At 49.8% G+C, this 10,588-nt stretch overlaps 1 protein-coding gene across 1 annotated transcript in view; it reads right to left on the bottom strand.

Moving 5' to 3' along the window:
* Positions 1–10,538, bottom strand: part of LOC102258466 (leukocyte immunoglobulin-like receptor subfamily A member 4) — a 40,382-nt gene extending 29,844 nt beyond the window's left edge. Inside the window, 7 exon segments of the mRNA XM_014547760.1 lie at positions 8,193–8,421; positions 8,649–8,945; positions 9,154–9,429; positions 9,432–9,452; positions 9,599–9,886; positions 10,071–10,106; positions 10,227–10,538. Of these exon segments, the coding sequence (XP_014403246.1) occupies positions 8,193–8,421; positions 8,649–8,945; positions 9,154–9,429; positions 9,432–9,452; positions 9,599–9,886; positions 10,071–10,106; positions 10,227–10,260 (1,181 nt within the window). The 5' untranslated portion in view covers positions 10,261–10,538.
* Between the last annotated feature and the right edge of the window lie 50 nt (positions 10,539–10,588).

The following is a 10,588-nucleotide window of genomic DNA, read 5'->3' as shown; positions in this document are numbered from 1 at the left end:
ACCCTGAGAGCAGACCCCCTTCCTGAGGCAGAGCCTGAGGCTGGGAACCCTGAGTGTCCTCTCACCTGTCACCACCAGCTCCAGGGGGTCACTGCGCTCTGACCAGCCAGCAGGGCTGCGATACTGACAGCGATATCTACCAGCATCACCCTCTGTCATGCGGGTGATGGACAACATCACCTTGTCACCAGGCTCCAGTGGCTCCTGTGTTTTCCATGGTGCTGAGCTTCCCTCTTTCTCCAGACGGTACTCCTCAGCCTCTGGAGACCCCTGACACCAGATGGTCACGGGGCTCCCCCAGGGTATCACAGGGCCTGGCTTAGCCCAGATGGTGGGTTTGGGGAGGGGCCCTGGAAGGAAACCAGTAGCTGTGTTCTAAGATATTTCGCACCCTCAGTCCCAGCTCTCAGCCCAGGAACTTCCCAGATGTTACTCGTCTGTTAGCTTAGAACACTGTCCTTCCCCTGCTGCCTGGGGGGTGGTCCTTGTCCCCAGTGAGGAGTGGGGTCTGGGACACCTGGGGAGACTCACCTGCCTGCACTGGAGTCCTGAGGCCCACACTCAGCCCTGGAAGAGAGTCCCTGTGAGAGATTTGCCCTGAACCCTGAGCACCTCCCTTCTCCCCATGAGCCTCCTGAGTCCTGGGTCCTGACAGGCCAGGGTCCACTTCCCCCTCCCATCTCACCGAGGCAGAGCAGGGCCGTGAGGGTGGCGGTCATGGCGTCTCCTCTCTTTACACCTCGCTGTGCAGATGCAGGAGGCCACAGTGTCCTCAGAATAGACAGACACATAGGGTGTGGCCCCTGGGAGACTGGCCCTCCCTGTGACAGGGCTCTCACCTCAGCAGCCCCACAGAAAGGGGAACATTCACTACCCAGAGGCCTGCATCTTGTTTCCATGGTGAAGCAGGAAATAGACCCAGAGCCTCCTGAGACACCCCAGGCAGGTGAGGTGACCCAGGGCACATCCTTCCCTGTCAGAGCCTCCCCCACGGGGTCTCCTTCCTCCTCAGCCCGTCCATCAGCACCTCCCTGGGGTCCTCACCATGGACAGTGTCACCTGAACCCTGGAGACGCTTCAGGAAGACGTGGGTCCCTGTGGCCTGCAGAGCTCAGATCAGCAGGGACAAGCTCACTTCTTACTGTGCAGCTCAGGGCGATGTCCCTGTGACAATGAGCACAGAGGGAAATGCAGGGAAATAAGGGAAGGAAACACGTCACTTCTCCTGGCCCTGACTGTGGCTTTATTTCTCTCACAGCTGCCTTCGAGGACTTCTCTTTTTTTCGTAGCCACAGCATCTACCGCCGCTTCTTGGGGACAAACTTCTGAATCATTTTTCCTCCTCAGTGCCCCTTGCTTCCTGTGTTAAAGTTTCCTCCTCACCCTGTGATCCAGCCTTCAAGCTTTAGGGTACATTGATTTGGGTTGGAGTTCTGATTTTGACTTAAAAAAATAAAATATTTATTAATTATGTAATATATTTACTGATTTATTTATTTATTAACATTATTTTTTGCTGCCTACAAGAGACCCGTGAAGTTCTTATCAAGATCCTTGAGCAACATTATGACCATTGTTTTGAGCTCTGTATCTAGTGGTTTGTTTGCTTCCATTTCTTTTAGTTCTTTTTCTGGAGATTTCTTCCTTTTTTTTCATTGGGGATATGTTTCTTTGTCACTGCATTTTGGATTCTTCCCTGTGCTTGCTTCTAGGTATTATGTAGAGCTTCTGTGTCCCCTGGAATTGGTAGGGTGGCCTTGCATAGTAGGTGTCCTGTAGGACCCAGTGGCTCAGCCTCCCCAGTTACCTGAGCAGGGCTCTCTAGGTGTGCCCATGTGTTGGCTGTGTGCACTATCTTGTTGTAACTGAGCCTTGATTGCTATTGGCGTCACTAGGAGCAATTGACCTCCAAGCCAATTGGTTGGGAGGACCAGCTGTGACTATAATGGAGGAGCTGCTGTGCAGGAGGCACTCCTATGGAGCAGGACTTGCTTCAGTGGGGCTTTGGTGCTCACTGAGTCTGCCCCTTGAGTGTGTCTCTGATGGATGTGTAGAGTTGTAATCTGGTATTTTCTGAAGCTGTTCACTGGGTACAGTCGTTCTGGGCCTCCAGGGAGGTGTAAAGTCCTGGGTCACCTGAGAGGAGCTACAGAGTGATCTGCAGATGGCTGCTACTTGTGTTGGCCTTGGAAGTGCCCAGGGCAGGCCAAGCCGTGATGCCAGGCAGGCTGCTGCTAATGGCAGGGATTTAGTCTCTTATTGAGTGTTATGGGGCACAGGGAAACCAGCTGCTGCTTGTTTGAGAGATTTTAGGAAAGTCTGAGTCCTGAGCAAGGACAGGCCATTCTTATGGAAAAAGGTGCTGCAAAGGTGGGGCTCCGAAAGGGTGGGACAGGGTTACCACCGAAACTGTATTTCATGAAATGTTAAAGGGTCTTTTGGGAGAAGAAGAAGAAGAAGAAGAAGAAGAAGAAGAAGAAGAAGAAGAAGAAGAAGAAGAAGAAGAAGAAGAAGAAGAAGAAGAAGAAGAAGAAGAAGAAGAAGAAGAAGAAGAAGAAGAAGAAGAAGAAGAAGAAGAAGAAGAAGAAGAAGAAGAAGAAGAAGAAGAAGAAGAAGAAGAAGAAGAAGAAGAAGAAGAAGAAGAAGAAGAAGAAGAAGAAGAAGAAGAAGAAGAAGAAGAAGAAGAAGAAGAAGAAGAAGAAGAAGAAGAAGAAGAAGAAGAAGAAGAAGAAGAAAAAGAAGAATGATGATGATGAGGAGGAGGAATAAATATGAGTGATAAAATGGCAATAAATACATATCCATCAACAATTGAATCTAAAGATCAAAATAAATTAACAAGCCAAATGGATACAAACTCATAGATTCAGAGAACAAATTGGTTCTCACCAGATAAGCGGGGAGTGGGGACTGGGTGAAAAAGGTGAGGAGATTAAGAAGTACAAATTGATTGTTACAGAATAGTCAATGGGAGGTAAGTACATCATAGGGAATATAGTCAATAATATTCCAATATCTATATGGTGTCTGATGGGTATAAGATTTATCAGGATGATCACTTAGAAAATTATATAGTGTCTACTTACCATGGTGTACACCTGAAACTAATATTGAATTGTGTGTCAACTGTAGTTGAAAAATAAAAAATGAGTAAAAGCCTTTAATGAAAGGTCAAAAGCTACTTAACAGAAAACTTCTACTTAAATAAAAGGGGGTAACTATTAAAATGTTTTAACTTATTTTCAAACATTAAAAGGTCAATGGACTGGCTCAAGGGTTAGATCAAAGGACACCTGCCAATGAAACCAGATGTATGCAGCCATACAATCTTATTCCAAACAAAATCATTAAAGGGTATGTTGCATGAATAAAGAATGTGTTGTCATTATTCAATAAAATTAGCTGATTGCTATATAAATATTCAACAATATGATGCAATAATGAGTTACAAAATTCATTTTAGTTTTTAAAATACTATATTAAACAGACACTCATCACATGTCCTTGAAATACATAAAGTCTGTACATAATTGGAGACTCAACTGAACATTTATAAGATAAATGAAATGGGTGAAAAAAACTTTTTTAATAAGAGCGACTGACACAAATGCCTGGTCTAGAAGTACAAATTATTAATCTTTGTATTATTTATATTATATAAATATGGATAAATTTATATATAATGTATAAATAAGGTAATATAAATAGCAGCAGGAAAAATTCGTGTGTTTAAGACTTATATTGTACCTACAATATTTAACATATATTAGTAGGTTGCAATTTAATTAGCAGTCATCCCTAAAAAGATAGGAAAATTCTCAAACCAGCCTGAAATAAGTGATATGCTAAATCCGAAAATAGGTGCTTGAATTTATGCATTATTAAGAAAGAGAATGATGGACTTATATCAAAACTTGGAGGCTGTCAGAAAGGCAGAGTACACATCCTGAGAGACAACAGCGGGATGGCAGAATGAGCGATTTCTACAATCATACCTGAATTCCGCATCAATTTTGACCACCACCCACAGATGAGGGTTCCCTTGTTCAAATCTAGTAGAGAAGTTATAGCTTTTGGCTTGAGCACAAAAATTGAGGATAGACACATTAAAGAGGATATGAAGACCAGTTTCCTTTAGAACCAACCCCAATCTGGAACTACTCCTGGGATGTGACCTAAAACCGCCACCTAATGTTGGTGAACCCCATCTCTGAAATCACCCCACATCCACAATGCTGGGTTTCATGCCAATTCACATTCTAGGGCCATTGTGGGTCATAAGCTCTCATGGGCCCAGTTCAAATTCTGAATTGCATTACAGGCCATATGCTTCCTTCAGAGCCCCAGTATCTCACCTGGAAAGACTCACTGTGGGATTGCACTCAGGTGAGCCTGATCAGGCAGGCGAGGTCATGAGTTTGGAGAACACAATGATCACATGGGAAGGGTTTGCTGCACATGATCAGCAGCCACTTAGTGGTGGATGTGTCACTTGTGTAGGGTATGGCTTTCCCCCCTAGTTCATCTCCACCTCACTAAGTTGTGTGGGAAATAATGAGGGTCATAGAACAGAAATGCTCTATCTGTGAGTAGTGACAAGTAGATTTATGAGTCATCAAATGAACATTGAGAAGAAGGTGGCCATGATTCCAGAAGGCTCTGTGGTTTCCATCCTGAACAAAACCACCCAACACTTCCCAACTTGTAATCATCATGGATTTCCTGGAATTCCTTTATCTCGTTTATTTGTGTGGTTTATCTTAGGTATACACTCCTAAATAATACACAATGTCTCCTTTTCTTTAATGTCCCCTTATTAATATTGGGTAAATGGAATAATCCTAAAAACATAGGCTTACAATCAATCGTTTACATGTATTATTTATTATATGTGATGATGGATATACATGACCCTTGTAATTTCAAGTTGTGTATTTTGATTGATATATACTATTTGATAATTTTTTTATACAGGACACCAAAATCTCTCTTTTCTTGTGCCTACAATATTAGAGTGCCTTTTTTTGGGGGGGGGGAGTGGTTAATAAGAATAACTCTTGTCAATGTCCTTGTGCGTGATGCACATGTGCACATTTTCTCTAAGGCAGGTGCTTAAAGTCATAGCTGTGTGTCTCTAACTAGATGAGTGTCATGTAGTCTCTGAATTGATGAATATAATTGGCACTCGTACAAGTAATGCAGTAGGATTCTATGGACTCACGATTCTCTCCCACAACTGATAGTATAACATTCCTTTGTGCATCTCATCCGGATACATTGGGACTGTGCGTTGGAACTGTGGTCTCCTGTTTTCACAGAAACTGTGCCCCAACATTAAAGTAGAAACCATCGTTACACATCAACTAGAAGGGAACTTAGGAGCACTGTGGGCAATCAGTGTGGTGTTAACGGTGTCCCACATCGGCTTGTACTGTTTTGTGAAAGTCGGTTTGTGTATCGCTTCCCAAGTCTGCGTGAGGACCTTACATGGGAACTTGACCTTGGCCATGAAGGGGGCATATACATCAGAGAAAGTAAACTATGCCAAGAATCAATGTTTTTATATTAAATTTATTGGGGTGCCATTGATGAATGACATGACATAGGTTTCAAGGATGCACATCTGTAACATGTTTTCTGTGTGTTGCACTGTGTTTTGGACAGTGGGGTTTTCAGAAGCAGCGCAGATCAGAAAACCCCTTCAAACAACCAGGGGTGAGCTTTCTGCAGAAAGTACACAGGTGGCCTCCGAGGGCAGGTGAGGGGTACGTGGAGTTCAGAGAGGGCGTTAGGACCTCTTGTGGGTTTACCTCTTGCAGGATAGATTGTGCACTTTGTAGATTGACTACAATAGACGGCGTGCTCTGGACTCAGAAGATGGGGACTCCATACAGACATGAAAGTTCATGTGGTTAGACAAAGAAAAACATATTCCATGCAAGTATAGGGAGGTGTGGACCTGTACCTGCCATGTGGGTTAAATTCTAATTTCACCAAAATGGGGAAAGTCAGAACCAGTCACAAGACTCACAGGGGTCGGGAGGGAAAGGACCACAGTTCAACGGCAGAAAGTCCAGACCTTGTCCCTGCACAGGAGCGATGACTCCTCCACCTGCAAGGAGCCGCAGACAGATTCCTCAGCATATGTCCCACGTTATGCTCCAGAACCTTCCCAAGATCCCCCTCTCTGAACCGTGCATTGTTCCCTCCATGTTCATGTCCTGGCTGCATCCTGGGTCTGTTTTGGGCTATTTTGAGACCAAAATAGCAGCACCCCTAGTGCCACCAGTACCAATCCAGCCACGGCCAACCGGATGGAATTCTCCACGGTGTAGTCCTGTGGATGGGAAGCTGGGGATTGTGGGAAAAGAGGTCACAGAGGTCAGGGAAGGACAAAGTCACCCAGGACCCTGGATGCCCAACCACGGCACTCTCTCCCTGTGAAAGGACAGGACCGTCTATGCTGAGCCCCATAACAGACAGTGTCTCCTACTCACCACTCTTGGGGTCTGAGTTGTTCTGTGATGGGCTGATGGTGTCGGCTGCTCCTGAGAACCAGACAGGAGTGGGGCTTGGTGAGGAGTTGATGCCACTCAAGCACACGGTCCCCATCACTCTTCCCTTTCACATGACCTAACTGCTACCAGTCCCCCAACGAACCCTTTCTCTGCTGGAGAAGGGTCCTGCCTGCTTTCATGGATTCTTTCAGGCTCCCTGGGAATTTTGAGTTTAGACTTTGCTTCTGAGTCACTTTGGATCAGAGTTTGGCTTTTCCTGGAGAATTCAGGATTGAGCAGAAATATGGGCTCACGATTTGAAAAATGGTGAGTCTTTATTTATTTAAAATCCTCACTGAAGGATATTTTTTCCATTGATATTCAAAGAGAGTAAAAGGGACAAGGGGATGGGGAGAGAGGGAGAGGAAGAGAAAAACATTGATGTGAGAGAGACACATGGATCGGTGCCTCCTGCACAAGGCCTGACAGGGGTCAGGGATCACACCTGTGACCTTTGACTGGGAATCAATCCCATGGCCCTGTGGGACATGGGCTGATGCTCTAAGCACTGAGCCACAGCGGCCAGGGCCATAATTAGTTATTCTAATCTGTCTGCTCATTGTGGATTCTGTACCAGGGAAACTATCTCATCTGCATCTGAGAGCTTATATTTTTGCAACAGCGAGGACCCAGGATCCACACATTTGGTCTCTAATATGTAGACATTCATATATGTAAAACCTGAGCAGTTTTTGAGCTCTGAGTTTTACACTTGGAGACACTGAGGCCCATGCAAGGGAAGGGCGTATCCAAGTCAGTGTCCCTGGAAGGGTGTAAACCCCTTCATGGCTCACCCCTGTTCCCCATGGAGGCACCTACCACCTCCCCACGGCCCTCATTTACTCCTCTGTGGGCCTGACTCCGTGGGGCAGAGGGGGCCGATCCTCAGAGCCTCCTGAGGATCAGGATGGGTGAGGGTTTGGTGCTGCCTTTTCCCCAGTTGAGTTCACTCTCCCTCATGAGACTGGGCTCCAACATCTCCCTCTGCTATGACCACCCCACCTGTCACCTGCCTCACTTCCCCCTCTAAGGCCTGACTCTGGTGGGGGAGAGGTGAACCCTCAGAGCCCCTGGAGGCCTGTGGTCCCCCTGAAATCTCTCCTGGAATCCCTGCCCACCCCCGGACAGAAGCCTGTCCTTAAGTGTCAGGGGGCATTAGATCCTCTGAGAGACTCACAACCGCCCTGGGGTGGTCTGTCTCCCTCTGAGAGAGGGGACCCAATGGTTCATCAGCTGTGGACATGGGCCCTGTGGGTGGGGGGCTGGGTCCCAGAGGGTCCTGGGAAGGAGGACAGAAGGGGGTGAGAATCTGGGACTGACCCTGGAGTCCCCACCTCACTCAGATCCTCCTGCATCTGCCCTGTGGCCCCTCAGACCCTCCCACTGCCCACCGGGCACGTTCAGGATTCAGGTGACGGGGAGGGGTGCATGTGGGGTTGAAGAGGGTCTATGAAGTGCAAATGCCTTCTGGGTGACCATCCCTAGTGCACCCATACTCTATTCCAGCCCATTATCCTTCTGGGGACCGGACCCTGAGCTGACAGGGTCAGGGGCCACTCACCTGAGACCAGGAGCTCCAGGGGCTCACTGGGGAGTGACAACAGGAAGGGGGAGATGCTGAGTGAGCTGTAGCACCTGTAGGTGCCCCCGTGGGCTGAGGTCACAGGACTCATGGAGAACTCCGCCTGGTACTGCTGAGCTCGGTGGTTTGATTTCAAACGCAGGGGGGGATCCGCTGCCCCCTCCTTGGACAAAAGGAAAGTGCCCCTTGGGCTCTGTGACTGACACAGCAGCGTCACGTTCTCTCCTGAGGCCACCCTGGGGTCTGGCTGCACCGCGAGGGAGGGTCTGTCAGGCAGGTGTCCTAGAGAGAGGGAGGGAGGGTGAGGGCTGTCTGCCCACCTGTTCTGACCTGAGAGTCACCAGGCCTCTCTCTGAGGACCCACCCTCTGTCTCTGTTTCTCTGAGTCTCCCCCTCTGTGCTCCCACCCCCTGCCTCTCTCTGTCTCTCTCCCTGGGGCCTGCACTGTTATTCTGTCCTCACCACCTGAGACCCCAGCAGGGCCTGTGCAGAACCCACTGGCTGCTCACCTGCCACCAGGATGTCCAGGGGGTCACTGGGGGCCGACCACTCAGAGGAGAGGTTGTATCCACCGTAGCATCTGTACCTGCCCCCGTGGGAGCTGCTCACAGTGCCCAGGGGGAAGTGGGCCTGAGAGAGCCCAGCCTGGGGCTGCAGGACAAGGCTCTCGGGGAGGTCCCGTCCCCCCTCCTTGTGCAGAGCGAATCTGTCATAGCCGACATCAGAGAGACACTGGAGGGTCAGGCTCTGTCCAGAGGCCACGATGGGGCCCTGCTGGCTCAGGAGGGAGGGCTTCCCAGACTCACCTGGGGAGACCAGACATGAGTTATAGAGCTGCTCCTCCCAGAACCCCCTTCTCCTCGCCTGGCCCCTGAGTCTCACTGTCTCTCTCTGTCTCTGATCCATGGGTCCCTGTGCTTCCCTCACCTTCTCACGTGGGGGTCCCCTGCCAGCAAAGATGCCAATAATGTATCTGGTGCCTCAATCCATGGATGGGACAATAATGGGACTCACCTGGGACCAGGAGCTCCAGGGGGTCACTAAATGGTGAGCACACCTGGGGGCTGTATCTGGAACAGCCATAGCATTTGAATGTCCACCTGTCGCTGGTGGTCACAGGGCCCACAGAGAACAGGGCTTTGGAATGCCCACTGGAGTGTGGTGAGTTCAGGGTCCAGGAGAGCCTGTCATCTCCTTCCTTAGTCAGAATGAACTTGCCAAATGGCGGCCATGAGCCACACTGGAGGGTCACGTTCCCTCCTGAGGTCACCACAGGGCTGGGCAGGCTTAGAGGCTGGGTTTGCTGTAGGATCCTAGGAGAGGAGGAGGCAGAGTGTTACATGCGGCTCACACCTCCCTCATGTCCCCCAGGGCTGGGCTGTGAGAGGGACACACCCTGAGAGAAGACCCCCTTCCTGAGGGCAGAGCCTGAGGCTGGGACCCCTGAGTGTCCTCTCACCTGACATCACCACCAGCTCCAAGGGGTCACTGCGCTCTGACCAGCCATCAGGGCTGAGATAGTAACAGCGATATATCCCAGCATCACGCTCTGTCATTTCTGGGATGGAGAACATCACCTTGTCCCCAGACTTCAGTGGCTTCTCTTTTTTCCACGGTGCTGGGCTTCCCTCTTTATACAGATGGTACTCCTCAGCCCCTGGGGTCCCCTGACACCAGATGATCACGGGGCTCCCCAAGAGGATCACAGACCCTGGCTCAGCCCTGATGGTGGGTTTGGGGAGGGTCCCTGAAAGGAAACCAGTAGCTGGGTTGTAAGATATTTCCCATCCTCAGTCCCAGCTCTCAGCCAAGGACCTTCCCAGGTGTTCCCCGTTGTCAGCCCAGAACTGCTGTTCTCCATCCCCAGCTGCCTGTGGTGTGGCCCCTCATCCACAGTGAGGAGTGGGACCTGGGAACCTAGGGAGACTCACCTGCCTGCACTGGCGTCCTGAGGCCCACACTCAGCCCTGGAAGAGAGTCCCTGTGAGAGATTTGCCCGGAACCCTGAGCAGCACCCTCCTCCCCATGAGGCACTTGAGTCCTGGGGTCCTGACAGACCTGGGCTCCCCTCCTGCCTCCCATCTCACCGAGGCAGAGCAGGGCCCTGAGGGTGGGAGTCATGGCGTCTTCACCCAGTGGCCTCAGCTGAGTAGATGAAGACCACGGGGCCAGCGGGATAGACAGACAGATGCACGGGTGGTGGTCTCTGGAGGCCGGTCTTGTCTCTCACTGGGCTCTTATGTCAGCAGCCTGCAGGCAAAGGCACAGCCTCTCTCTAGCAGCCTGGCTCTCATTTTCATGGTGAAGCAGGAAATAGACCCGGAGCCTCCTGAGACGCCCCTTGCAGGTGAGGTGACCCAGGGCACGTCATTCCCTGTCAGAGCCTCCTCCACGGGGTCTCCTTCCTCCTCTGCCCGTCCATCAGCACCTCCCTGTGGTCCTCACCATG

Source organism: Myotis brandtii, unplaced genomic scaffold (assembly GCF_000412655.1).
Source record: "Myotis brandtii unplaced genomic scaffold, ASM41265v1 scaffold1133, whole genome shotgun sequence".
Lineage (NCBI taxonomy): Eukaryota > Metazoa > Chordata > Mammalia > Chiroptera > Vespertilionidae > Myotis > Myotis brandtii.
This window is presented reverse-complemented; position numbering and strand designations above follow the sequence as displayed.